The sequence below is a fragment of the Chlorocebus sabaeus genome, chromosome 20, assembly GCF_047675955.1.
Source record: "Chlorocebus sabaeus isolate Y175 chromosome 20, mChlSab1.0.hap1, whole genome shotgun sequence".
NCBI lineage: Eukaryota > Metazoa > Chordata > Mammalia > Primates > Cercopithecidae > Chlorocebus > Chlorocebus sabaeus.
The window spans coordinates 109,530,852-109,557,928 of record NC_132923.1 but is presented as its reverse complement, the minus strand read 5'-3'; the positions used below and the strand labels follow the sequence as shown (position 1 = coordinate 109,557,928).

The window sequence follows — 27,077 nt, the reverse complement described above, 5'->3', positions numbered from 1 at the left end:
TCTCCCTCCCCCCCACCATGCGAATTTGCACACCACGGGACCACAGCAGGTTTACAGAATGCAATATACAATCCACGATTTATAATAAAACAGTATATACAATAAATAGGATATTGTTCATTTTTGTCAAACGACCTGTAGATAAATTTCTCAGTGCATACTTGCAGGGGCTCTGGACACCTCGGGGCCCCGCTCGCAACCTCTTGCACACGCTCGCTCTCTCGCTCTCTCTCTCTTTTTTTTTTTGTCTTTTTCTAAAACTGTGTTTTGTTTTTAAGTTTTGTACATTTTTAAAAAGTATTTACAATTGCTGGTTTTGTGCAGAAAGGGCTCACCTTCGGCTTCTGCGTGGAGGAGATGGGCGGGAGGGGGTGGAGGGAGATGGGTCTGCAAGGGGCGTAGGGGGCAGGTGGGAGGCAGAGGGGCAGGCGCTCCTGCCAAAGGACGATGTGGACGCTGGGAGGGATCTTGGCGTTGGTTTTCTGAAAGCTGCAAAGAAACACAAGAGAAGAGGCAGGAGTGAGCAGCAGGCATCGACTGCTCTGAGATCAGGGAAGTGAAGAGGGAGACCCTCACCCAGCTCCTCCTAGGATTTGTCCGAGAAAGCTACCCATTGTTCTTTCTCCTGAAAACTCAGACCTGCCTTCTCTGAGCCCAGTTTACCCATCTGTAAAACATGCATGTCCAAGCCCCAAACCACAGGGTGAAGCAGGTGCTGGTTGAGGAGCTGGGGTTCTAGGCAGTGGAATTTGTTAAGAGCTTGGGCTCTGGAATCAGACACAGCTGAGTTCAAATACCAGTGCTACCCTTTAATAGCGCTATGACCTTGGGCATGTTGTTGGACTTCTGTGAGCCTCAGTTTGCCCATCTGTAAAAAGAAGATAACTGAACTACCCCACTGGTTTGTTGGGAGGACTCAGTGATATAGGGCAGAGGAAGCCTGGTCCTTAAGTGCATAATAAATTATACTGATTACTATTCATTATTATTTTTCTGGGGCAGTTGGGCTCTCCAAACCTGCCTCCTCATGTCATGATGAGTTTAGTAATTCCTCCAACTTAGGCTGTTCTGAGGAATGACATCATGGGGAGGGCAGGGCCTCAGTACACAGCACAGGTGTGAACCACTGCTTTTATTTCTTCTAAATCCAATCCTCTTCTTACCAATGCCATTTTGTTCCTTAGAGAGGTGAGGTGAGGAGGAAGTCTTTCTCAGTGAAGGAACAGAAACTGCCCAACACAATGCCATCTGTGTTTGGCTTAACCCTGCCTTCCTGAAGCTCAGACACTCCCAAGTTCCCAGTTCCTCCCATCGCCAGACACTCGAGATTGGAAGTACCCCTTTTTCCCAGACAGTTCTCATTATGCTTGCGGGGCCCTGGGGATCTGACTTCCCTACCCAGACCCCCAGCTTGGCTAGACCCCTTGGATTCACAGCTCTGCTAGGGTGAGTGAGAAGGTCCCCTGAAGGACAGGGTTGGGCTCAGGACTTCCTAAGAGCTCCAGTCATTAGCCTGGTCCTTTCAGACTTCTGTCCTCCTCTCAGAGCCCCGAGACACACATCTCCCACCCTCAGTGTGCAACCATCTCCATCCGAATTAAGGGGCGAGGTGAGGATGCTGAAGCGGCCTCCTCAGGTTCCTTAGGAGTCCATCAGTCCTCCCCCACAGCAGCAGGAGCCAGGCGGCGACAGAAAGCCTTTCCTCCCTTGTACTTTCTTGGCTTTCCTTTCCATCAGAGCCACATTTAAATTCTGCTCAGCCTCGGCTGCTGTCTGCCGGGCAGTCAGCCCCAGGGACGACTTTTGTCCTGAGGCTGGACTTGCCAGGACTACCCCAAGGTCCAGGGGAACCAGGTGGGCTCCTGCAGAGGCAGGGCAGCACCCCATTCTGGTGGATCAGACCAGGTGGCAGGCAGAGGCATGGGAGAGGAGAAGAGCTGCATCTTTGTTAAGCTGTCAGGTCGCCTGCAGTTACAGGAGGATGGAATACTAGCCGCAGGGGCGAGCGGTGTGCCTGGGAGGGTGACAGCTGTGCTGCAATGGGGTGATAGGTAGAAAAGCAGCTCTTGGGGCAGGGGCTGCTGTTGGGATGAATGCAAGGTCTCCACAGTCAGGTGGTAAACAGGCTGCAGAGACAAGAGGGGTGTCTATTAGGGAGCAGAAGGATTTTATCTGGGGTAACTGCTTGAGCCAGAGGGCTGGGGGCATCTATCCAGAGGATAGCTCTATTGTGGTTGAAGAACAGTTGCCAAGCTAAAGAACCTCTGTTGGGGTGTTGGGTGACAAGGGAAGGGGACTTTAGGATGGGCTGCTCCAAACCACTGGCAAACTGATATTGTCCAATGCCAGCCTCCTCTGCTCCCTCCAAGGGCCCTGGGGCAGGCTGGGAGCCTCTGCATAAATCCCTGCACCCCCACCCCCACCCCCGGCCCTTAGCCACTGCCAGTGACCCTCTCTAAGCCAGGTCTCCATGGTGATCTCAGCCCAGCAGGCGCCTCCTGCCAGAACCATTCCCGCGGTGCCTGCGGCCAGGCAGCAGGAGGCTTTCTCACCCTCTGCTAAGCCGCCCATCGCGTCTCACCTTCCTCCTCCCACTACCCTCCCCAGCTTTCAGGACTTGGCCAGCCAGAGACTTTGGCAGAATCTTCAGGATGGGAGGGAGTGGGGGAGGGGGGAATCCAAGCCCAAAAGCCCCAGGGTTCTCATGGAGGTGGGAGGAGAATGCTGTGGCTGTGTGGAACTCTGACCTCACCAGGTTCAGCTCTCCACAAAGCAGGAGCAGACACTAACACGCAGCCCAGTGCTAGGCACTGGGGACAAAGCAGAGACCAAGACCGATCTGGTTCCTGTCCTTGAGAGGCTCGCAGATAGAGGGGAAAGCAAAGCACACCCCAAACCAGGTAATTACCATGCAGGGAGACGGTGGCTGTGCCACGGAAGGTCCTGGGGAGGCAGCTAACCTGGTCGCGGCAGGAGAGACTGTGGCTCTTCAACCACTACTGAACACTGCCCAGCACATGCTGGGGCTGAGACATGCGCTGACTGAATGACAGAGCGGGGACTGACCTGAGTCTGGTCAGCATGTCAAGGTCCAGCTCAGGCCTTGCACACCTTCAGAACACCTCCTTATACCACCCTGTTACCATAGCTACGGTACCCTTGTCATCCCGACCTGGCTCCTCCAGGGCAGGAACCTGTATGTGGTACTGCTGCACACCCAGCACTAGCACGCACCAGCCCCCAGCACACCAACCACTGTTATGCAGACTTCACCTTCTAGTGCCTCTGTGACACACAACTGCAGAGTCACATTCCTCTGAGTCCTCACGCTCTGGTGGTTTCACCATCTGAGGTGCCAGGGCATTAAGTGGTCTCTGCCTGTCAGGGGGGGCACTGGCAGCACTGAGGGACAGCTGAGCAGAGATTCAAAGTGCTGCAGAGCACATATAAATCAGTTGTCCAGAGAGGGCTGCTCTCCTCCAAAAAGGAATCTATATTTGTGCTTTCATTTAAGCAACCAGCAAACATGTATTCATGCCCACTGGCTGCCAGGACATGAGTTAAGGTCTAACCTCTACTATCTGGTCTCTACTCTCTTGAAAGGGTCCAATGTCAAACAAGGCAGTAGAGCAGAAGGCAAAAAGAGTGCATGAGGCCGGGCAAGGTGGTTAACGCCTGCAATCCCAGCACTTTGGGAGGCCGAGGTGGGTGGATCTCTTGAGGTCAGAAGTTCGAGACCAGTCTGGCCAACATGGTGAAACCCCATCTCTACAGAAAAAATACAAAAACTGGGCCGGGCGCGGTGGCTCACACCTGTAATCCCAGCACTTTGGGAGGCTGAGGTGGGCAGATCACAAGGTCAGGAGATCAAGACCATCCTGGCTAACACGGTGAAACCCGTCTCTACTATAAATACAAAAAATTAGCCGGGCGTGCTATGCTAGTGGGTGCCTGTAGTCCCAGCTACTCAGGAGGCTGAGGCAGGAGAATGGCGTGAACCCGAGAGGCAGAGGTTACAGTGAGCCGAGATCATGCCACTGCACTCCAGCTTAGGTGACAAAGTGAGACTCCCTGTCAAAACAAAAACAAAAAACCAACACACACACACACACACACAAAACTAGCCAGGTGTGGCGGCACACACCCTGTAATCCCAGCTACTTGGGAGGCCAAGGCATGAGAATTGCTTGAACCCGGGAGGTGGAGGTTGCAGTGGGCTGAGATCGCACCACTCCACTCTAGCCTGGGTGACAGAGCGAGACTGTCTCAAAAAAAAAAAAAAAAAGTCCATGTGAATTTGAGAGACTGATTTCCTGTGTGACCCAGAGTAAGTCCCTTCCCTCTCTGGGCTTCAGTTTTTTTTTTTTTTTTTTTTTTGAGACAGGTTTTCACTCTATCACCCAAGGTAGAGTGCAGTGGCACAATCATGGCTCACTGCTACCTCCACCTCCCAGGCCCAAGCGATCCTCCCATCTCAACCTCTTGAGTAGCTGGGACTACAGGCACATATCACCATACATGGCTAATTATTTTATTTTAGTTTTTGTAGAGACAAGGTTTCATTATGTTGTGCAGGCTAGACTCCAACTCCTGAACTCAAGCAATCCACCTGCCTTGGCCTCCCAAAGTGCTGGGATTACAGGTGTGAGCCAACGTGGCAGCCTGAGTTTCTATTCTATAAAATAAGGGAGTTGAACAGGTGATGGGAGAGATCTTCAGGCACTGCGATGGTGCCCCAAAGACAAAGAGTCAGAGACAAACCACACAGGCTCAAAGCCTGATCCATCCCTGTAACATTTTTAGGCAGCCAGGCCTCTGAGTCACCTCCATGTGGAGAGGATACTGCTTCCTGGGGGCTCAGCCCACAACTGGTATGCAGAAATACCGTTAGAGAGGTGGACTTGGAATTCACTGAATTATCGATGAAGCTGGGATTACAGGTGCGCGCCACCACACCCAGCTAATTTTTGTAGTTTTAGTAGAGACAGGGTTTCACCATGTTGGTCAGGCTGGTCTCAAACTCCTGATCTTGTGATCCACCCACCTGGGCCTCCCAAAGTGCTGGGATTACAGGCGTGAGTCACTGCTCCCGGCCTGAGAATTTTTTCAAATGTGTGTCCACTACTGACCAGAGGTGCTCCTTAAACTCTAGCTCTGCCAGCCATTCCCTCCTTAAGGTTCTTTCCCTGTCTCCGCAGCTGTGGGGCAGTAGGACCAAATGGGGTTCCCCAGCCTTGTGTGACCCTGTGTCTCTACCAGCTCTCAGAGCCTCACATTCCTTACCTGTCCTGGGAGGAAGCTAGCCTCACCTCCTCCATCTCTCTCTTTCTCTCTCTCTCCCCCTCTACCCTGTGGCTGGAGATACCATATGTAAAGACAGGTGTTCCTGACAGGTTTGTGTCGGACACGCAACTGAAGTGGAGGCTGAGGAAAGAGCAAGAACCATGGAACCAGGCAATCCCCAGGCGCCCTTCCTGGCTCTACCTTCCGTGCTTCAATGACCAGGTGGCTCTGAGTCCTCAGGCGAGGACCTTTCCCTCTCTGTAAACCGGAGGGATTGTGCTTGGAGACATCCACAGGCCCAGTGAGCCCTGAAAATTTGAACTGGTCCCTGCCCTTCTATTAGGAGTACTCCCTGATGACAGGGTGAAATTGTCCCATCCCGTTCCCCAGGGCTTAACCTTTCCTCTTAGAATTCTCCCTATTCTACATGCTTTTCTTCAACTCAAGTTTAAAAAAAAACAAAAAAACCTGAAATGTCCCAGGCATGATGAGACACTGGGTGGGGGAGGGGAGGACGGTGCCCAGAGATGAGTAATCGCCCTAAAGGAGTTGATGGCGTGGCAAGGAGGGCATTCCCAGGAAGGGTTGTCACGGATGCAGAAAGGGTGAGAGATTAATTGGGCCTGAGAAGGACTCTGGAATGCTTCTTGGAGGAAGTGATGTCTGAGTGAAAGATAGGAACTGACAGGTGGGAGATGGGGTAGGAAAGGGCCACCCAGGCAAGGAACAGCAAAAGCACAGAGCACCTTTGGGAGCCAGCCCTCCCAGTGCTCCCTCCTGTTTCCACACATGCTCCTGGCTGTTAAGGGAGGGTGTGTGTGAGGAAGATCGGGGCTGGAAAAAAGGTTGGATGCCAGGATGGAAGCCTGGAATACCTTGAATACCATACTGGGAAGCTGGGCCTTTATTTTGTAGGCAAGGAAGGAGGCTGGAGAGGGAAGGATGCAATCAGAAGGTGTAGAGCAATGGAGTCACAGGAGCAGATGTGTTTTAATCAATTCATCCAATAAATATTTTAGGGACTCCAGACACTGTGCATCTAAAAATGTTTAAAAAAAAAAAAAAATTCCCCAGCACTTTGGTGGCCATATGGGGAGAATGAACTGGGGGGCTGGGGGTGGGGTACATGCCTGGAGCAGGGAGGGAGTTGGGCCAGAAACTCAGGTGGCTGAGCTAGAACTAAAACCTCTGAAGTCTCAAATTTGTCAAGACCCATTTCCTGCCTCCAGGAATCTCCTGCTGCCTGCCCTGCTCACAATGGTTTTAGAGGATGGTCCCTGATCCTTCTCCTGGGAGTGTCCCAGGCCCTGCTCTACACAGTGATGCTCATGTGGAGGATTTTTTTTTTTAATTAAAAAAAATTTTTTTTGAGACGGAGTCTTGCTCTGTTGCCCAGACTGGAGTACAGTGGTGTGATCGTGGTTCACTGTAACCTCCGGCTCCCAGGTTCAAGCCATTCTCCTGCCTCAGCCTCCCACGTAGCTGGGATTACAGGCACACACCACCACACCTGGCTAACTTTTGTGTTTTTAGTAGAGAGGGGGTTTCACCATGTTGGCCAGGCTGGTCTCGAACTCCTGGCTTCAAGTGATCTGCCCACCTCGGCCTCCAAAAGTGCTGGAATTACAGGCGTCAGCCACTGTGCCCAGCCCATGTGGAGGTTTTTTTTTTTTTTTTCTTTTGAGACGGAGTTTTTGCTCTTGTCATCCAGGCTGGAGTGCAGTGGCGCGATCTTGGCTCACTGCAACCTCTGCCTCCCGGGCTCAAGCAGTTCTCCTGCCTCAGCCTCCCGAGTAGCTGGCACTACAGGCACCTGCCACCATGCCCGGCTAATTTTCGTATTTTTAGTAGAGACGAAGTTTCACCACATTGGCCAGGCTGGTCTCGAACTCCCCACCTCAGGTGATCCTCCCGCCTCGGTTTCCCAAAGTGCTGAGATTACAGGTGTGAGCCACTGCGCCCGGCAAGGAGGTTTTAAACAAACACCTGTAAAAGGCTGCAAGCCCTGTGGGGGCAGGGCACTGCGTGTCTTGCTCAGTGATACCCTCAGAACTGGATACAATGCCTGGCCCCAAGCAGGTCACTAGCTCATGTGTGTGAACACAGAATTCATCTACTTCCCCCAGCCTTCCAGCACAAACGCAGTGCACTATGGCAGCAAAGGTTATGCTGACAAAGATGGCACAACTGCCAGGGGAAAAATCATGACATATTACAGTCACGAGAAAATATTTTTCATATTTGCAGTGGGGGAGAGGATTGGTGTGCATAACTGTGATGACAGGGTTTCTAGCTGAGCCAGGTCATTTTGTCCTTGGGTTCCCCAGGGAGGACTCGGCCCAATTGCTAAAGCAAAGAACTAGGTGCTATTATAAAGCCTCCCCCAAGGCCCCAAATCCACACTAGAATACAAGCTCCTTCCTAGGAGGTGCACAGGCGAGGGAGGGCCGGCTCTGTGGTCCTGCGTGAAGGTACAAGAGGCGAGGGTTGGAGGTGTGTGACTCACACAGGCTGGTCAGAGGCCCCAGAGTTTAGCCTCTGCGGGGTATTTACCTACCCATCACCAGCCACTGACTACGTGCTCACTGTGTACCAGGGACCTGGCCAAGGGTTTCACGCGTAATCTCGTTTAATTCTCACAAGAGACGCAGAGAGGTGACGTGACTCATCAGGTGACATGACTCACCAGGTCACCTGGCTGGTAAGGGATGGAACTGGGTTGTGCATAGAGGCCTATCTGTGTCCACAGGCAGGCTCCCAGCCACCACCCTCCAGTTCCGTGGCCCTGCTCTGGGACGTGGGAAGATAAGAAAGAAGGAGGGTGAGTCGGCATGGTTGTGGAGAGATTACATTTTCAGGAAATGAGAGCTCAGAACAAGGCCTGGCCTAAACATGGCTGCAGGAGTGGCAAGAGATAGGATCAGAGGGAGGATGGCCTCAGAGAGTGTGGGGAAGAACTTGTGCCCAGAAGAGTCAGGGCAGGACTGGCTGGGCCCTGACGTAAGGCCTCTTGCTCAGAGTCACAGGCAAGATCAAGTGACCTCTCGAGGTTTCAAGACACGAAGAGACAAAGCCCAGAGCAGCTGGGGCCTGGCCCAGGCCCGGGCATGCCTGCTGACCCCGCCTGGATGGTGGCCTTGGAAACTGCTTCCTGCTCTGGTCAGGCCCCAGCTGGAGTAACCTTGGAGGACCTGTGACATTTCTCTTGGCCTCAGGTCAGGCCTGAGAGGGAGTAGGGAGGGGAGAGGGACTCCAGATTCCTGAACACCTTGGAGGGCCCTTCGTACCCTCCCACCCCTGTCCCCAGTGTCTGACAGGGTCGATCTTTAGCCCACAGGGCCCAACGTGGAGCCAGTCTGTCTGGCTCTACTTTCCATCTAGAGGCCTGGAGAAGATGTCTGCACAGGCCCAAGGCCCCTTCCTTGCTTGACCCGTTCTGTTCCCTGTCCCATCAGCCACAGCTCTCAGATCAGTCAGGCCCCACATTCCCCATTCTGTCTCCTCGGAGCTTTTATCTTCTAATTCACATTGGGATGTGACCTGCCTTTGCCCACAGCTCCCTCTGCCCAGAATGCCCTTCTCACGGTCTCCATGTGTCCAAACGTTGCCTATTCTTCAAGGTTGAGCTCAAGTGCAGCTTCTTCCACAGAACCTCAAAATCCATTTAAGATATCAGACCCAGCAAGAGCTGTGGGGACTGGGCCAGGCGCAGTGGCTCATACCTATAATCCCAGCACTTTGGGAGGCCGAGGCAGGTGGATCACGAGGTCAGGAGTTCGAGACCAGCCTGACCAACATGGTGAAACCCTGTCTCTACTAAAAAATACAAACAAATTAGCTGGGCGCAGGGCGCACCCCCATAATCCCAGCTACAGGAGGCTGAGGCAGGATCGCTTGAACCCAGGAGGCAGAGGTTGCAGTGAGCTGAGATCGTGCCATTGCATTCCAGCCTGAGCGATACAGCGAGACTCCATCTCAAATAAATAAATAAATAAATACATAAGTTGTAGGGATTGTTCAATCCAATCTGTCCTTTTGCAGATGGGGAATCAGGCATGGGGAGATGACAGGCAGCCATACGGCAGAGTACCCAGGCTCAGGAGGGACAGTACTGGGTTCTAATCTTGGGTCCACTATTTGCTAATGGATCCCCTGGGCAAGGTTCAGAGCTGCACCCATTTCCTCAACTCTCTCTAATGTGGGATAGGGCGGGAGGCAGGGGGTTGTGGTGGGGACACACACCCCACCTCACAGTCTGCTGTGAAGGGTCAGGGAGGCAGCGTTACATAAACAGCCCAGCACAAGTGTCCCTTTTCTCATCAAGGGAGCAGAGGGCTGACTTCTGACTACAACACCCAGCTGCCCAGTGCAAATCTTTGTTTCTCACTGCCTCTGGGCACCTGCCACTCTCTACCAGGTGTTTTCAGGTTCTTTTTTTTTTTTTTTTTGAGACGGAGTCTCGCTCTGTCACCCAGGCTGGAGTGCAGTGGCCGGATCTCAGCTCACTGCAAGCTCCGCCTCCTGGGTTCATGCCACTCTCCTGCCTCAGCCTCCCGAGTAGCTGGGACTATAGGCGCCCACCACCTCGCCCGGCTAGTTTTTTGTATTTTTTAGTAGAGACGGGGTTTCACCGTGTTAGCCAGGATGGTCTCGATCTCCTGACCTCGTGATCCGCCCGTCTCGGCCTCCCAAAGTGCTGGGATTACAGGCTTGAGACACCGCGCCCGGCCCAGGTGTTTTCAGGTTCTTTGTGTACTTGTTTTAGTTTCCTGGGGTGGAGGCTGAACTGGAGGACAGGGGCCATGTCTGCTTTGTCTCCCCAGTACCCAGTACTGGATGGACACATAGGGGCTCAAGTTGGGAAACTAAGCTCAGTTACTGCTTCTCCAGGGCCTGGCGTCAAAACCGCTCACTGCTATTGGTGAATGAGTGTGTCCCTGTCCTCTCTGCTTAAGCCCTCTGTTGAAAGTGGCAACTCCCTGTATGAACTCTTTTTCCTTACCACTCTCTTTCTCTGTATCTCCAACTCTTTCTCATTCCCATGGTGATTTTGATCATCCCCTGGCACTGGGGGGTTGCCCTAGAGCCTGTGTGCCATCTTAGAGAAAGGGGGCAGCCCTCCCACCACCTTGGTCTGGACCACCATCACTGTGTGTGTGGACTTCTGCAGTTGGTCTCCCTGCTTCAACACTAGCCCCGCTCCATGGTGACTCGGGGAATTCCGGCAGGGAACTCTTCAGTGGATCCCAGTGTGTCTGGGAATGAAGTTCAGACGCCTTCCAATGCCCCACGTGATCTGGACTTGCCTGCCTCATCCCCTCACTTAGCTTTACTGCCTTCCCACAGGCAGTTTCTCAAAGCTGAGCCCCTTCCTGCCTCTAGGCTTTCCACACTGCTGTTCCCTCTGCCCAGAATGTTCTTCCCATTCCCCACCAGTTGTCCAGCCCCATCATTCCTCAAGCCTCAGCTTCAAGGTCTGGTCAGCATGCTGTGTGCGCTGACAAGCTTCTAGCTTTTTTCTCTTACACAGTGCTTCCCACAGCTGGAATCATCCACGCTTAATGCCACTGTTTGCTGTCCTTCCCTCTAAATGGGAAGCCCCCTGAGGACCAGTACCTCATTTGTGGTGTTCACTGTGGTGCCCCCAATGCCTGGCTTCTAGTGGGTGCTGGACAGATGTCTCTAGAACAATGGAATGCATTGGTTTGAGGACAGCGCAGTTAACTCCCAGCCCTGAGTGGGGAGCAGGGCCAGAATGTGGGGCTGGATGGCATCCCAGTTCCTCCTGTGTTCAGGCCTCACTGGGTGGTTCCATTATGTATTTCACTGAGCTGTGACCTGCCCAAACACCCAGCCCCCACACCCATCCATTTTCCCACCCAGAGCCTGGGAGGAACGGTTTTTGGATTATTTCACATTTCTGGATTATCCATGAGACATCTCCCCTCCAGTGAGAAGGATCAACAGTTTGACATTTTAAACCCTAAGCAGCTTCTCCCTGGCCTGCTTCAGATCTGAGGTTCTGCTGCTTGCAATGAGATGCATGGGGAATGGAAGGCCGTTTTAATCTTGGCCTGGCTTCATTAGGAAGGAAAAGATACTGCCAAAAAAAAAAAAAAAAAAAGTTTGCTTCATTGTCTCTGCCATACAGAGCTGTGAGCCTAAGTGATTATCAAAGTAAATTTCTTTGAAAAGATAGGGAAACTGAGGCACAGAGAGGGACAAAAGCTTGGTCAAGGGCATGTGGCAAGTTGGTGGCCAATCTGGGAATGATCCTCCCCGAGGCCTCCTGACTCCCGCATGTTGCCCTTTGTTACCTTCAGGCACCAGGGGAGCTGGGGTCTGGCAGAGAGCGGGCAACAAGTTTCCACTGACATGACTTCAGGACCCTGAGTCACCCCGGCCTTGAATGGCCTCCCATTCAAGAGCACGGATGGGACTTTCCAGGAGCCCAGCTACTCCTCCAGGAAGAGAAGCTCCCAGGAAGCTTCAGTGGCAGCAAAGGTGAAAGGTGAGGGGCGCAGGCATGCCCCCAGCCTGCCCTGCCACCAACCAACACATCTGGGACAATTTTGTGACAGATCTGTTGTCCAAAAGCGGGGCCAGTGGCGGCTGTATTTCTGGAGCAGGCTGTTCTTCAAGAAGATGGCTCCTTCTACCTTGTTCTCTTTGATCATTTTGGGGGCATTTTTCTGTCTTTTATTTTCCTTTTTTAAAACACCAAATCTTGAGAATACTAAAACTGACTCCAACTAATGAGGTCACAGTACCTGATAAAAACAGTACCGAAACATTTAACACTCTTTAACTGAACTCTCAGAAAAGCCTTTGGCTTCAGGAAAGGTACTGGCTTTTCTAGGGTCAAAATACCTTGCCTGAAGATAGTCTCACTGGTTGCAGGTTTGCAGGGACAGTGGGATCCCAGCACCCCTTCTCCACTTCTGGGTCCCTACCCCATATGCTCCTGGCCACACCTAGCCTATCTCAGGCCAAAGATGTTGGAAAATAGCCTTTGGGGGTACCTTGAGAGGCCAAGGGAACACACTTTGGGCCATCCTGTGAAGCCCTCGCAGACTGTGTGACCATGCCATACTGGCCACTCTTGGCCTGGCCCTCACCAGGCTGCCTCTTAGAATCGATGAAGTTCCCAGGGAAATGGGGGTGCCAGCACGGCTGGTGCTCTGGATAGGCCCTGGGTAGACAACCATCCAACCTGCTCCTCCCTTCACCTGTCTCACACAGGGCAATGCAAATGCCTGCATTTGTATTTCCTGGGAAATACTTACTTCCTACCCAAGACATAGCATGAACAAAGAATTGAAAGCTTGATGAACCAAACTACAGGGACCCATCCAGTGTATAGTCCTCTGGCCATTTCAATTAACAAGACCCCCTGAACGTCCAAGCCCCCTGCTGAGTTCCCAGCCCAAGTACCCCATCTCCTTCTGAGGCTGTCCGCAACAGCGAATCCTCAATCCCTATGCCCTGCTGTCGGTCCCCAGCCTTGCCCTTAAATCCTGCATCTGCTTCCTGCACTCCATACTTCTGTCCTTGCCTAAGCTCTGATGTCCTCTCCCCACCCCCAGGCTTCTGCCCACTGCGCCCGCATCCCCAGACTCACCCAGGAACAAAACCTCGCGGTCCAGTCGGCACTTCAGTTGGCACTACAGGGACGTGACGGTGAATGTGTCCTCGGGGTGAGGTTCCGCCATGGGCCCCAGGAAGCCGCTCTTGGGGCCCCCACCCAGGCCAGGATGCGCCTGGGGCATAAAGCCTGGGTACCTGTAGGCGGTGTCCTGCAGGGGCAGCAGCGAGTCCCTCGGCACGGGGGACAGGGTCAAGTCACTAAGGAGTGGGCAGCCATAGCCAGCAGCAGCTGCAGCAGGGCCACGGGGTGGGCCAGGGGGCCGGGCCATTTCCAGTGGCTCCTTGTCGGCCTTGGGCGTGGCTGGTGGGCTAGCCAGGTGAGGGGCACTGAGGCACGCGGCCTCCGTCCTGCCCAGGAAGTCAGCCAGCAGCCCTGTACCCACCTTGCCTTCATAGGGCGGGCTGCGGGCAGCCGAGCCTGGAGGGTACCAATATGCTGTGCCCTTGCAGCTGGGGGAATCGTAGTGGGCCTGGCCCAGCGGCAGGTCCCGGCAGCTCAGGTGGGCCTGGGCTGCAGCTGCGTGGCCCAGGCTGGCCCCCTGGAGCCCATGCTTGAGGGGCTCGCAGGCAGCCAGCTTGGTGGGCGGTGGCCGCAGCTCTTCCTTGAAGCCCAGTGTAGGTGAGCAGGTGGGCGAGTATGCCTTCTGCAGGCCGGCGTCAAACACCGTGGGCGGGTGGGCCAGCGGTGGGAAATGCTTGCCATCAAGCTCGGGAGCACCCAGGCTGGGCGAGTCGCAGTGGAAGCCTTGGCCGAAGGTGCCATCGGAAGGCGTGGACGGGTTCATGGAGTAGGGTCCTATGAAGTCACAGGGGTCTCGCTCTCCCACGCCGAAGGCCCTCGACTGTGAGGGCAGTGGTGACATGCTGCTGTCCCCGCTATAGTAGTCCAGGCCTAGGTCAGGACTGTCCTGGAACAGTGGGTTGACCGGCTGTGGCTTGGGGATGAACTTGGCTTTGGCCGCTGCGCCACCTCGCTCCTTCTTGGCTGAGCAGGCCCCACCGCCCCGTCCACCTCGCGGCTGCCGGGGCCCAGTGCTCCGTTTGGATGGGTAGCCTGAGGCAGCGGCAGAGGCGGATGTGGGGAAGCCCAGATGTGAGGCCTCGAACAGGTCCACCTTCTTCCGCCGTCCACGGCCCGGCTTGGAGCTACTCTGAAAGAGGACACTCTGGTTCCAGTTGTAGCCGGGGGCAGATGATGCCTCGTTCCAGTCCATCATCAGTTTCTCCAGGCTGGACAGGCTCGACTGGCCCTCACTACTTGAGGCCTCGCTGTTGGCACGCCGAAACCCACCGCCACCAACCGGCTGATTGAACTGGGTGCTGTCGGAGGATGACTCGGAGAAGGTCTCCGACACAGCCGTCTGCTGCTTCACCTTCTGTGGTGTGTAGTTGGAGATGTCCAGGATCACGTTCGGCTCGCTGACGTGGCAGTCAAAACTGGGATTGTAGAGCTGACTAAAGGCCTCTGAGGCCCAGTCCAGGCCTCCATAGCCCTGCCGGAAAGGCCACTGAGAAGCCCCCGCAAACTGCCGACAGTTCTCGGGCGAGGGCTGGAAGGAGGAAGAGGAGGAGGAGGCGGCAGAGGCTGCAGAGGTGGCAGAGGCTGTGGTGCCCTTGGGCACCATGTAGCCACCGGGCGAGACTGTGCTGGCCCGGCTGTCACAGCGCAGGGGAGTGGGGGCTGAACCAGAGAAGGGGGTCCCCTCAGAGCTGTTGAAGAAGGAGGCCTTGCTTGGTGGCAGGCAGGGGCCCCCGGTAGGCGGTGGGGCATAGCCGGCGCTGTGGGCGCTGCTGGGTGAGGCAGGGAGGCTGTTGCCGCTGCCATAGGCAAAGCTGCAGTCCTTGCTGTTAGCGCAGTCCTGGCCTGTAAAGGGCTTAGCCGGGGCAAATACGCTTTGTCCAGCCCCGTAGCCACCATACTGGGGCAGGTAGGTGTTGGCAGGCGGGTGGGTGGTAGGTGAGCGGGCCACGGCTGAGGGCGGGGGAGCCAGCTTGGGGAAGGTCTCGGCTGCCCGGCAGTCTGAAGTGGCCGGAGTTAGCCCATAGCTCGCTGCCCGTCCTGGTGGGAAGGTCTGGCGCGTGGGCAGGACAGGCTGGAAGGAGGTGTCCGCCCCAGCCCCACCACTACCCACTGCCACTGGGCTGGCCTTGGCTCCCCGGCTAGGGAAGGTGGCAAGGCCCCGTTGGGCAGGTAGGGTGCTGGTGGGTGGCCCTGCATAGGTGCCTGATGCCTTCCGGGACTCTGGGCGAGAGGCTGAGAGGGCAAAGTCCAAGAGATCGGAGGAGTCATCCGAATCGAGCAGCGAGCGAAAGTAGCCGGTGAAGAGGTTTTGGCGCTCCTGGCTGAGCTCGGTCTGGCCTGAGGGTGCGCCCGTGCTGTAGTAGCTGCCACGGCCTGAGGCTCCGCTCTCCAGCCCAGTGGAGGCAAAGGCCCGGGCCTCGGTCCCCTGAAACCCACAGTTTCGGCCAGCTTGCCCGCCTGGGTGCCCATGGTGAGGGGCCCAGCCACCACCCTTATCTCCGGCCCACTCGGCACCTGCCTCCCCAAAGCCTGGGCCACTGGGCACCTGCTCTGGGAACAGAGTCCCATTCTTCCGGGACCGTCTCTTGCGCTTTGGCTTCCCAGTCACAGCATCTACCTCCCCCCGGCCCCGTTTGCGTGGGTGCCCCAACTCGGTAAGGCCAGGGCCCCCCACCCCAGCGGCTGCCACGGCTACCACCTTCTTTTTCTTGCCAATGCCCTCAAAGAAGTCACTGAAGGAGCATCGGGCTGACTTGGCCGCATGGCCCCCACCCCGGCCACCAAAACCACCTGCTTTGCCCCCACGCCGCCGGAAGCCCTGCACACGATGCAGGAAGTGGGAGATGCTCTGGGTGTCAGGGGCCTGGTGCACTGACTCCGGCTCACTGGGTGTCCAGCAGCGGGGGTGGCGAGCACCGTCCAGCGCACTGGCTCTGGCGGTTCAGGAAGGCCAGCTTGGCCAGGACGTCTGAGTACTCAGCCTTGCTGTCGTTGGCGTCTGCCGCATAGGACGGCTGGGGAGATGCCAGCTTCTGCTTCCGCCGCCGTCGTTTCTTCACCTCTGGCATGGCCATGGTGGCTGCTGCCACAGTGGCTGCCTCGGCCGCCACCACAGCTGGCTCCTTGGGCTTGCCAGGACCCAGCAGCAGGTTCTTAGGAGGGCGGCCGCGCTTACGCTTAAGAATAATGGGCATCTCACCGGGTGGGAAGACCACTACCACGTTCCGCCCGTTGTTCTTCATCTTCAGCAGCGGGGTGGGCTCAGCTGACACACGCAGGCCTAGCTCCTTGCCCTCCACACTCAGGCTGCTGCTCAAGGAAGACACTTTGTATGTGGTCTTGTTCCGTCGCCCAAGCGATACGGGGATCTTGGCCATCTTCACCACCATGCGCCGCACGCCTCGGCACTTGCCTTTGCGGGTAGAGACCACTGGGGTCTGGGAAGATTCTGGCTTCAATTCTGGGACTGAGACCGGGCCTGGGCCTGGCAGGGCAGGGGGTGGAGGCGGCGGTGGCGGTGGGGGGTTCGGCCAGGGCGGCTGCCAGCCCCGTGGGCATAGGCAGGGGCAGTAGGCGGCCCTCGGGTCCGGCGTCCGCCTTGCGCCCCCGTCCGGCTTTCCGCCGGCGACACAGGATCTTTGGCCTATCAGTACGCCGCAAGGCGTACTTGGGGTGACCCTCAGGCCCAGGGGGGCCGTGCGGTGAGCACAAGTCCAGGCGCAAGGGCTCGGCCAGTGGGCAGTGCCCCAGGGGCTGCTGGGGCTCCAGACGGCGACCTGGGACGTCAAGCAGCTTGGGCAGGGGGTCGAGTGCCTGGGGGTCAAGCAGCTGCGACTCCAAGGAGTCAGGCAAGGTGTCCAGGGCCTGGAGAGCCAGGCCCGGCAGCCCCAGAGGATCAGCAAGAGGTTGCAGGGGTGGCAGCTCCAGAGCTTCCCCGAGCGGCTCTAGTGCCTGCGGGTCCAGGAAGCGGGGCTGGGGGTCCAGGAGCTGAGGCTCTGGCTCAGGAGATGGTGGCTCGAGGGCCTGGGCCTCTAGCAGCTGGGCCTCTGGGCAAGTGAGGGAGGCCAGCTCACTAAGGATGTCGGCGTCAGCAAGTTCTGAGTAATCAGTGCTGTCCGGCTCAGGCTCTGGGGGCAGACCTGTGGCCACAGCCGTGGCTCCGGGACTATGGCCTTGGCCAGGCTGGGGACTATCCCTAGGCTCAGGCTCAGGCTCGTAGAGGGGGTGGCTGGGCCGCTCTGACTTGGCGTGTGGGGTGGCCCGCTCCTCAGGGCTACGGATGCTGTTGGCCAAACTGGGTGAGGAGAAGAAGCTGTATTGTAGGTCGCCGGGTGGCGGTGCAGGCGGGCGGCTCAGTCGGAGCCCACCACAGTCCAGGTGTACACCACTGTGCTGCAGGTCCTGGGAGAGGCGTGTCAGGTCCTTCATGATGTCAATCAGCTGCACTACTGGTCGCAGGTTCACCCGCCCGTTGTCCCAGCAGCGTCGGGAGCTGCTGCCGTCTCCGGCCGGTGTGGGGCAGCGGGCCTGTGAGACAGGACGGGCTGCCCGTGGGGGCAGCGGGTCGTCCCCCTTGGCAAGGACTGGTGGGCGCCGGGTGCTGGGGTCCCGGCGTGGGGGTGGGCGTGGGTTCTCGGAGAAGGCGTGGGTGGAGAAGGCCTTGTCGGGTGGGCTGGCAGGGGGCCGGGTGGGAAGCAGGGGCCGGGGAGTGGGGGGGCCGCCGGGGTAGTACTTGGGCTCCCGGAGGTAGTCAGGAGAGCTGCACACGGCACTGGAAGTCACCACCAGGCCCTGGGGCTTCACACGCATCCTGACCTTGTCCTCCACAGGCCGCCGGGCGGGGCCGGGGCTGACATGAGGGTGCGAGAAGCCGGGACCAGGACCTGCCAGGCAGGAAGAGCAGGAGGTCCCTTACTGAACACCTACATCCTCATCAGCTTCCCATATCCTCGATGAGCTCCTGGACCCCTCCCTCCTGAGGTCTCATCTCCTTACCAAGCTCCCATCCCCACCCCAAGCCCAATCCCCTTGCTGACTCACAGCCTTTCTCAAACCACCATATGTACAGCAAGCCCCTCATGGGCCCCAGTTTCACTTTTTTTTTTTTTTTGAAAGAGAGTCTCACTCCGTCACCCAGGCTAGAGTGAAGTAGCGTGATTTCAGCTCACTGCAACCTCTGCCTCCTAGTGCAAGCGATTCTTAGGTGTCAGCCTCCCAAGTACCTGGGATTACAGGCATGCGCCACCACGCCTGGCTAATTTTTGTATTTTAGTAGAGTCGGGGTTTCACCATGTTGGCCAGGCTGGTCTTGAGCTCCTGACCACAGATGATCCAACCGCCTTGGCCTCCCAAAGTACTGGGATTACAGGCATGAGCCACCATGCCTGGCCCAGTTTCACTTATTGACAGCTCATCCCCTTTGGAAATCTGGCTATGTGCTTAGGAAGAACAGGACCCCTGCCTCTGAGAGGGAAGCACATCAGCAGGGTGATCAAACTTAAGGAGAAGGCCAGGAAGCTCTAACAAGGGCACAGCCTTCCTGCTTCTTACCCCCAAAGGGCTCCAGGAGAACCCCCACCACTTACCCTCGGCTCTGCCGCCTGGGCTGTCACACTGGAGATCTCTGTGGGCAACAAGACAGGCAATAGATTTGAATTCCCCAAATGATCTAGTGGCCACAGCTCAACCCCTGCCCACCGGCCCGGCCTCCTCCAGGTACCACCCCGGGCTCCCTCAGCGCTCCATCCAGCGCAGACACCCGGCTGACCTGGAAGAGAGAGGGCCCCCGTGCCTGGGGGCTCTGCCAGTCGCTGGCTGTCAGCTGGGGGTGCTGTGGAGCAACTTCGGCCTGAGCCCAGGCCTCGGGGCGTGGACAGCGCCTGGAAAGGACCATCGCAGCTCAGGTTTAGTGAGCACCTACTGCGCGCCAGGTACTGGGCTGGAAGCTGTCCAGGCATCGTTTCATTTAATTCTTCATACCAATCCTGTGAGGTAGGGGCTATTAATAACCCCATTTTGCAGATGAAGAAATGGAGGCTCAGAGATAAAGTAACATCATTCATTCATACACTCATTAGTTATGAAGTACCTACTTTGGACAAGGACTGGACAGACAGACACTGATCAGATCATTATAAATTACTTAATTACTCGTGGGATAAGAGCTGCAAAGAAAAAGTGAAGATGCCTGAGGTCAGAGCAATCACACGGGGAGTCAACAACAATAAAAGTCCATAGTTTGGGGACATTTTCTGTTGCCAAACACTGGGCCAAGTGCTTTATATAGATTATCTCATCAAATTCCCCATATAAACATGAGATCAATATGATTATCTTCCCCAGTCTTACAGAAACTATCCCCTGGAAGATGGTAAACACCATAAAAGCAAGGATATCTGTCCTATTCACTGCTATATGTATTTCCCAACACTCAGAACAGCACATGGCCTAAAGCAGCATTTTAAAAAATGGCTGTTTGGCCAGGTGCAGGGGCTCACACTTGTAATCCCAGCACTTTGAAAGGCTAAGGCAGGAGGATCGCTTGAGTCCAGGAGTTCAAGACCAGCCTGGGCAACATAGCGTGACCTCATCCCTATGAAAATTTAAAAATTAGCTGGGCATGGTGGTGCACACCTGTAGTCCCAGCTACTCAAGAGGCTGAGGTGGGGGGATCGCTTGAGCCCCAGAGGTTCAGGCTGGCTGCTCTGAGCTATGATCGTGTCATTGTTCTCCAGCCTGGGCAGCAGAGTGAGATCCTTTCTCCAAAACATTAAATTTAAAAAGTTTGTTGAATGAATCAACAAACGAATAGGTACACAGAGCAATCAACCCTGCCTTTTCCCTTTAGGCTCTTTCTTCTTCTCCAGACCCAAGAAGGATGCTGAGGGAGGGACCCAAGAGTGTGAAAAGGGACATTCTCTGATCCTTCTTCCACCTTCATCGGAAAAACTCTGCCGCTCCATCCTACCTCTGGTCTTGTCCTGGCCCCTGCTACATCCTCTCAGAGCCCTATCTATTTCACCTTCATAGTATTTATCGCAACTATAACCAATTACTTGTGTGACTGGCTGTTTAGTGTGTCTCCTGCAACAGTGTGGGCTCTTTAGGAGCAGGGATCACGTCTGTCTTTGTTTATCGCTGTATTGCCTGACCCTAGGGCCTGGGCTATGAATGCTACATAAATATTTACCGATTGACTCCCTGAGCTGGTCAGGGCAGAGCTGGGATTTAGATCCAGGCATGTCTGACTCCCAAAGGAGCCCGAGGACTCAGGGCCATGGCTGATTCCAGGAGTTGGGATCTCAGGGAGCAGGGAGCTGAATGGACCCCAATACTGTGAGGGTCTTAAAGACTGACCTTGATGCCTGCCTAATGTTTGGCTCTGACCTAGTACTGGGTCACTGAGACCTATGTGTCAGAGACTCATGTAGACTCTCCCCACCTACCAGTGCTGTCATCCCACAGGAAGACTGCAGAGCTGTAGGGACAGGATAGAGTAGAAAGAGACACTTCTCTGCTCCCTTTTGGGGGATGGCGATTTGCAATCTACAAAGCACCTACCTACACATCTATGACCCACTGAATCCTCACAGCAGCCTGGGAGGCATGATTGATTATCCCCATGTTACAGGGGAAACTGGCTCAGAGTGGATGTGTAACTTGCCTGAAGTCACACAGTTGCTAAGTGGCAGGATTTCTAATTCTGCCTTAAGTCCAAAGCCTCCTTCCACTCCCAGCTCCTGTAACAATCCTTCAGCCACTTCTGAAAATGCTCCTTCTAGTGCCGTGGTCTAATTTAAGGCTGGGAGGAAACTTAAAATTATCTAACCCATTGGCTTCCAAAGCCTGGGCCTGGGGGAGCTGTGTAACATTCCAGATACCCAGGCCCTAGTCCAGGGGAATGTGACTCATAGATGTGAAGGGACATCTGGGAATCTGTATTTTTAACCAGCTACCCCAGTGGGTACACTTTCTAGTGCCATCTCATGCCCCTCCCATTTTACAGATGAGGAAACTGAGACCTGAAGAGGGAAAGAGACTTTGTCTGAGGTCACAAAATGGGACAGGAAGGGGCCCTTTTGTTGCCCACCCAGGTGGAACATCCCTCTATTCACTCTTCCTTCTCTCTCTGCAGGTTCCAGGCCTCAGCTGCTCCTCGTTGTCCCACCTACTGGTCCCACCTACTTTGCTCTCTCCCAGGCCTGGCTGTGGACCTGGCCCCTCCCAGGTCAGGATCTCTCTAGTCCAAGAACTTGGAGCACTGTTGCCCTCGCAGGGAGGACAGTGGGTAACACCCTCACAAACGAGAAAAGGGGCTCAGACTCTGGAATCTCCAAGTCCAATTTCCAATAGTGTGGTTGCGCCGTGGCTCCTGGCACCCACTTGGAGATGACCACCAGAAGCCCCCTCCCTCCCTTACTGAGGGTCAGGCTAGCTGAGCCTTCCCCACTCTGGAGACCTCCCAGCTGGGGCCTGAGGGTGTGATCTTGGCAGAAGAGAAAAACCTCCTCTCTGGTGGTGGCTTCTGTTCCATCCACCCGTGAAGACCTCTGGGCACGTTCTCCTGCCAGGCCTCCTGAGGCTGGCCACTGCTCTCTTTTGCAGCCTCCAGGATCTGAGGGAAGCAGCTGGCTCCCCTCCTCACCACACCCCAGCGGCCATTCTCTTGGATCCCTCCCAAGGGTACTACCTAGCCCTGGTCTGGGGACAAAGTCAAAGCAGTCCTTCTGTCTGCCTGTCTGCTGCTGGGTCAGTGTGTCTGAGCTCGCCCATAGGGACACCAGCCGGCTGGGAGGGGGCTGGGGGCCCCAACCTGCTGTGCACAGTGCCGGGAAGCGCCAGCCCACATCCTTGAGTCCCCAGCCCCACCCTCCCCGGCTGTGGCTGTGACCACCCCACCCCTTCCCCAGCCCTCCTTCCCCTCCCCCACCCACTGCCTCCCCAGGGGAGCCAGGCTGCCAGCCCCAGCTCTCACTTCCGGCCTCATGACCCTCTCTCCAGCTTGCACACTCCTCCTCCCCCACCATTTCCCTCCTAGCCTGGTTCGAAGGCCCTGGGATGTCCTCAAATGGGAAACACTGCATCAAAGGGGCCATTACTCCTGCTCTGAGACCTTCCCATCACCTCCTTTTTCCTCCAGCGGCCTTATCTCTTAGGATCTGCCCCTCGGGGACTAGTCCTCACCTCTCTCCACCTCCTTCCCTTCAGCCACCTACCTGCCCACACAGTAACAACTGAAGATCTTCTTTCAACCTGATCCCAGGAACAATATCATAATACAAATAACAGTGATGGCAATAATAATGGCAGCTGTCACTCATTTGGCATCATTTAAATAGAGGCACAGAGAGGTTAAGTTATGCCCTTAAGGACAAACAGCCATCTCACTCAATTCAGCTGGTGTCTGAATTTAGGTAGGGCTTCTTTAAATCAAACTGCTTCGGTGTCCAGAGATTCAGCCCCCTCCCATGCAGCCTCCAACTGTCCCAGTCCCAACCATCAGTTCTCATTCTTGACTTCTAATCTATCCTCCTCTCAGCTTCTAGTCACCACCTCCCACCAACCACCATCCAACTAGATGCACTACTCTCCCTCGCCACTAGGTGTCCCCTTGGAGCCACTGATGCCCCCAAGGGGAGCTGGCCCTGCCCCACCCCCTGGGGCCATCAGGGGCCCCCCCACAGCACAGCACAGCACTGCACACCCCACCCCACCCTACCCCCAGCCACACAGAGCTCCTTTGTGCAACCCTCGCCCACCCCCTTCCTCCCTGGAGCGGGGCACCTGGCAAGCAGGTCTGCCCTAGAACCGCCCCCTGCCAGCCCCCTGCCCTGGGTGCCAGGTGTGCGGGCGCCACCACCACCGCCAGCTCTGGCTGGACCCGAGGGTCACCCTGCCGGCGGCCCTCCCTTCCTCCCTCCGAGGTCACCCAGGGACTAAGCTTCCCGCCCTGCTCCGCCCCCCTCCCCTCCTGCCCTTGGCCCTTGCAGACTCCCGTCCTTGTCTTTCCTTCTGTCTCCCGGAGGACTCCCCTCCTCCAGCCCCACTAGGCCCTCCCTGCAGCCTCTCACCCCCGCCCACCTCCTTCCCCAGAGAGCTCCTTGTTCCGCCCCCCCCCTCCCCGCCCAGGTCTGAAGAACTCCTCCTCCTGGAAAGTTGCTGCTGGAAAGGAAGTGACTTCAGCGATTTGGCCACAAGGCTGGGCACTGCTGAGCCCAGCTCAGCTCAAGGCTTGCCCAACCCACCTCCAAAGCACAAATGGAGCCACATGTGCACATCACTCCCACTGTGCATCCAGAACCCTGGGCACACACACAGACAGTGTACACACAGATCCCCGTGTGCACACACTGTACCATCGCAGTGTATTCAGATTTTGTCTATATACACATCTCTCCAGTGTACACTAGCACCCTTGCACACACACCATCCAGTGTGGCACACGCAGTATCCCCACACCTGCCCAGTACACACCCAGAATCCTGCATATTCATACTCCCATGTACCACATACACAGCGCTTGAACACTCCCCAGCCTGGTCCACTTATACAACTCTTGTATATTACCCCTTGTGCACGGAAGGACAGAGCCTGCCACACACACCTGCTTGCACACAAGCTTGAGTGCCCTGTACATTTACAGTCGGATACACACAGCCCTGTATCCTCCCACAGCTGTACCTCCCCACCCTTACAGTCCCAGGAGACTCCACCCCCAGACCTCAGGCCCCAGGAATGCTCCTTTGGAAGCTGGGTGGGGTCCCCAGGCAGGCTCAGCTCTAGGGAGCTTCCTGGAGCCGGAGGCTTCATGTGTCAGTTCAGGGAGTTGCCTCTGCAGGGGAGGGCAGCTTCACCTGGCTCCGCAGCTCCTGAGCCTGGGTGGGCTAACCTGGGCCAGGAGTAGTGAGGTGGGTCCTGCCACTGCCCCCACCCACCTCCCTGTCTTGCAAGGGCACCTTAGCATACCTGGGCTACCCAGGCCCCTCCCAGCACCTCACCTTGGCCTCCCAGTTCTCTGCTTCCACAGACTCCGGTAGAGAGGTGTCCTGGGGGGTCAGCAGCTGCACACATCAGGCACTCTGGTTTCCACCTCTGCCCTGAGTCCTGGTCATTGTCACAACCCCTTTCTCCTCCCAGTTCTCTCAGGTCATCAAGGCGCAGGGAAGAGTCCTCAGGCTAGGAGGTAGGACTCACTGTATATCCATGAGCCTCAGTTCCCCTTTCTGGATAATGGGGAGTTTGAGTAAATGTTGGGTTAATATGTTTTGATTCTGTAAAGAACCTCTTTTTGACCTAAGCTGGGAGGGGATCCCTGTTGGGACTGGGAGGCAAGTTCCCCTGATCCCCACTTCCTGGGGGTGGCCCAGGCCCAAGCCTGACTTCCCTGCACACTGTTACCTGAGCAGGCTGTGCAGACAGGCCCGGCTCAGCAGGAAAGGCCTGTCTTCATCAGCATCTCCAGGGTAGTCTCTGTAATGGCCTGAGCGTCGCCCCGCGCTCGGGGCCCTCTGCACATGCTCAGCTGGGTAGGCTCTGGGGTCCAGGCCGATGGCTTGACAATCAGGCAAGCTCCCATCTGTGGAAGCAAACACAACACCACAGAGATAAGCATGGACACAGGGTAAGCCAGCCAGACAGCAGGGTACAGAGGGACACCAAGCCGGGAGGCTCTCATACATTGAGTCCCATCCAGCTCCAACCTCACCCCATTATCCCACCAGGGAACTGTGAGACACTCTCTCTCTCTTTTTTTTTTTTTTTTAAAGAGAGATAGGGCCTCATCTTGCTTTGTGGCCCAAGTAGAAGTGCAGTGGCATGATCATAGCTCGCTGCCACCTCGAATTCCTGGGCTCAAGTGATCCTCCCATCTCAGCCTCCCGAGTAGCTGGGGCTACAGGCGTGCACCACCATGCCTGGCTAGTTTTTTAAAAATTTTTTGTAGGGACAGGGTCTCACCATCTTGCCCAGGCTGGTCTTGAACTCCTGGGCTCAAGCAATCCTCCAGCCTCAGCCTCCCAAAGTACTGGGATTGCAGGTATGAGCCACTGCGCCTGCCAAACCTGTTTCTTGAAATCCCAGGCTCCTACTGAGAAGCAGTGTTTTTGCACATCTATGTACACACATGCATATACACGCACATATACTATAGTGGAAGGAACCTGGCCTTTGGGAGTCAGACAGTCCTTGGCTCAACCTTCATAACTGTGTGACTTTGGGCAAGTCAGTTAACTTTTCTGGCTGTCAGTTTTCTCATCTATAAAATGGAAAAAGTAAGATCTTATGAATGGGGAGAAACATCCAGGGAAACTATAATGCAAAGAGCTTACTGACAATGTAGGTGTGAGAGGTGCTGTTCAGAGTGATGGTGGATGTGAATTTCCACACGGGTGTATATGCAGCTGGCATTTACCCATCTCCATCAGTAACTGGTTATGTCTCTTGTTTTCTTTAACCACCATGGCCCTCCTCACCACCCCCCTGCTTCCTGCCCATTTGTCTGCCTCCTCGAGGTCTGTACTGGAGCCCAGAGGGGGTCTGGGAACCAGGCCTCATGGACTGCTTACAGGTTCTGGTTGCCTGGGAGTTTGTATGTGTGTGATCGAGATTCTGCCTTTGCAAATGCATATCTGTCAAGGCTCAGCTGTCTGGGTAAATATACCTGCATGTGGGTTCCTGGGTCTATTTAGCCTCTCTGTGTGCTTCTCTGTATTTCTGTATGTCTGTGTGGGTACATGAGGGCTTAAGCATGTCTGTGTGTGGGATCACACATTTGCTCAGTTGTGGCTGGTGTGGTCAGCTGTGTGTATGTGTGATGCCAGGTTGAGTGTGTGCCTGGATTTGGTGTCTTCAGTCATACATGTGGGTATGTGCACTTTTCATGTTTCTTCTATTCAGTTTTTGTGTGTGTGTGTGTGAGTCTAGCTAAGCCTGTTTGTATGCGTGTGAGGACACAGGGGTGCATGTGTACCTGTGTGTAGCCAGGTGAGCCCAGCTGTGGCTGGGTGTGAGCATGCCTTGGTGTGCACACGCTCTGCCTGGCTCTCTGCATCTCGCTGTGTCAGGAGCCAAACCGGCTCCTGCCTGTCTCAGAGCTCTCTGGATGTGTGTTTGGCAGGGGGTGGGGGCGTGCGGCTGATCCTCTGCTGTCCCTGCAGGTTTCCAATCTCGAGGCCTGTGACTGCAGGCACTGGTGTCACTGTGGATCAGTGTTCCCTCCCTCCCACCTCTGCCTTTCTCTGTGTTTTCAGGGTCATGGTGTGGTAGTGTGACTGGCCACGGTGTCCCTGTGGGTCTCCTTCACCATGGGTCAGTATGTGCTTGTGTGTGTGTCCATGCATGTGTGGATTTGTGTGACCTTATTGTGTCTGTGCACCACTGCGTGTCTCTGTGTATGTCAGTAGGTCCTTGTGCTATGTCATTGTATGTTTGTGCCAGTATGGCTGTGTGTCAGCGTCAACATGTGTGAGCAGGTCTGTGTGCCATGGTGTGTCAGCACAATGGTGCCCCAGTGTTTGTGTGGTACCTTTGTGAAGGGCTCAGTGTATGAGTGCGTGTGAGCATGCATGTGAGACACCCTTTGTGAGATGGTGTGTGTGTGTCTGTGTCACTGTGTTTGTGTGTGCCTGCTTCCCTCCTTCCTCCCTCTCCCTCCCTTCCTCTCTCTCTCTCTCTGTAGGAGCCAGACAACTCCCCAAGCCTGGATTAGGGACAATTTATCCACAGGCAGAGAAGGAGAATTCCAACCTGCCAGAGCCTCCCTCCTCTGATCTGTCCCCCCTTTCCCTGTGGTTGGGTGGGCACAGAAACACAGCCCGGCAGCTCCCAAGCCCTTGGGGAGTCCCCACCTTTGCAGCTCCCCAGAGGCCCAGGAGGAAGGAAAAGATGGAAATCTGGGTGGCCCCAGAGCCCTCCAGTGGGGGTAGACTGGCTGCCCCCCATCCAGGCCCCCACAACTCAGCTCATCTTGGCCCTGTTCTCCTACATATGGTGGTGGTGGGTGGGGGGAGTCTGCATGGGGTCTGCCTGGTCCTGGGGGTTGGGGGGACTTCAGGAGCAAAGCTGTCCTCAGCCCCTCCACAACCTGATACTCCCCAGCAGATAAACGTCAGGCCCCCACCCAGTGTAA

The 27,077-nt window shown here is 55.7% G+C and overlaps 1 protein-coding gene across 1 annotated transcript in view; it reads right to left on the bottom strand.

Annotated features, from left to right (window-relative positions):
* Positions 1-210: 210 nt before the first annotated feature.
* Positions 211-27,077, bottom strand: part of AHDC1 (AT-hook DNA binding motif containing 1) — a 48,570-nt gene continuing 21,703 nt past the window's right edge. The window contains 8 exon segments of the mRNA XM_037985624.2: positions 211-489; positions 12,905-15,857; positions 15,859-16,476; positions 16,478-17,835; positions 18,538-18,575; positions 18,720-18,831; positions 23,950-24,174; positions 24,350-24,527. Coding sequence (XP_037841552.2) covers positions 12,948-15,857; positions 15,859-16,476; positions 16,478-17,761 — 4,812 coding nt within the window. The 5' untranslated portion in view covers positions 17,762-17,835; positions 18,538-18,575; positions 18,720-18,831; positions 23,950-24,174; positions 24,350-24,527 and the 3' untranslated portion in view covers positions 211-489; positions 12,905-12,947.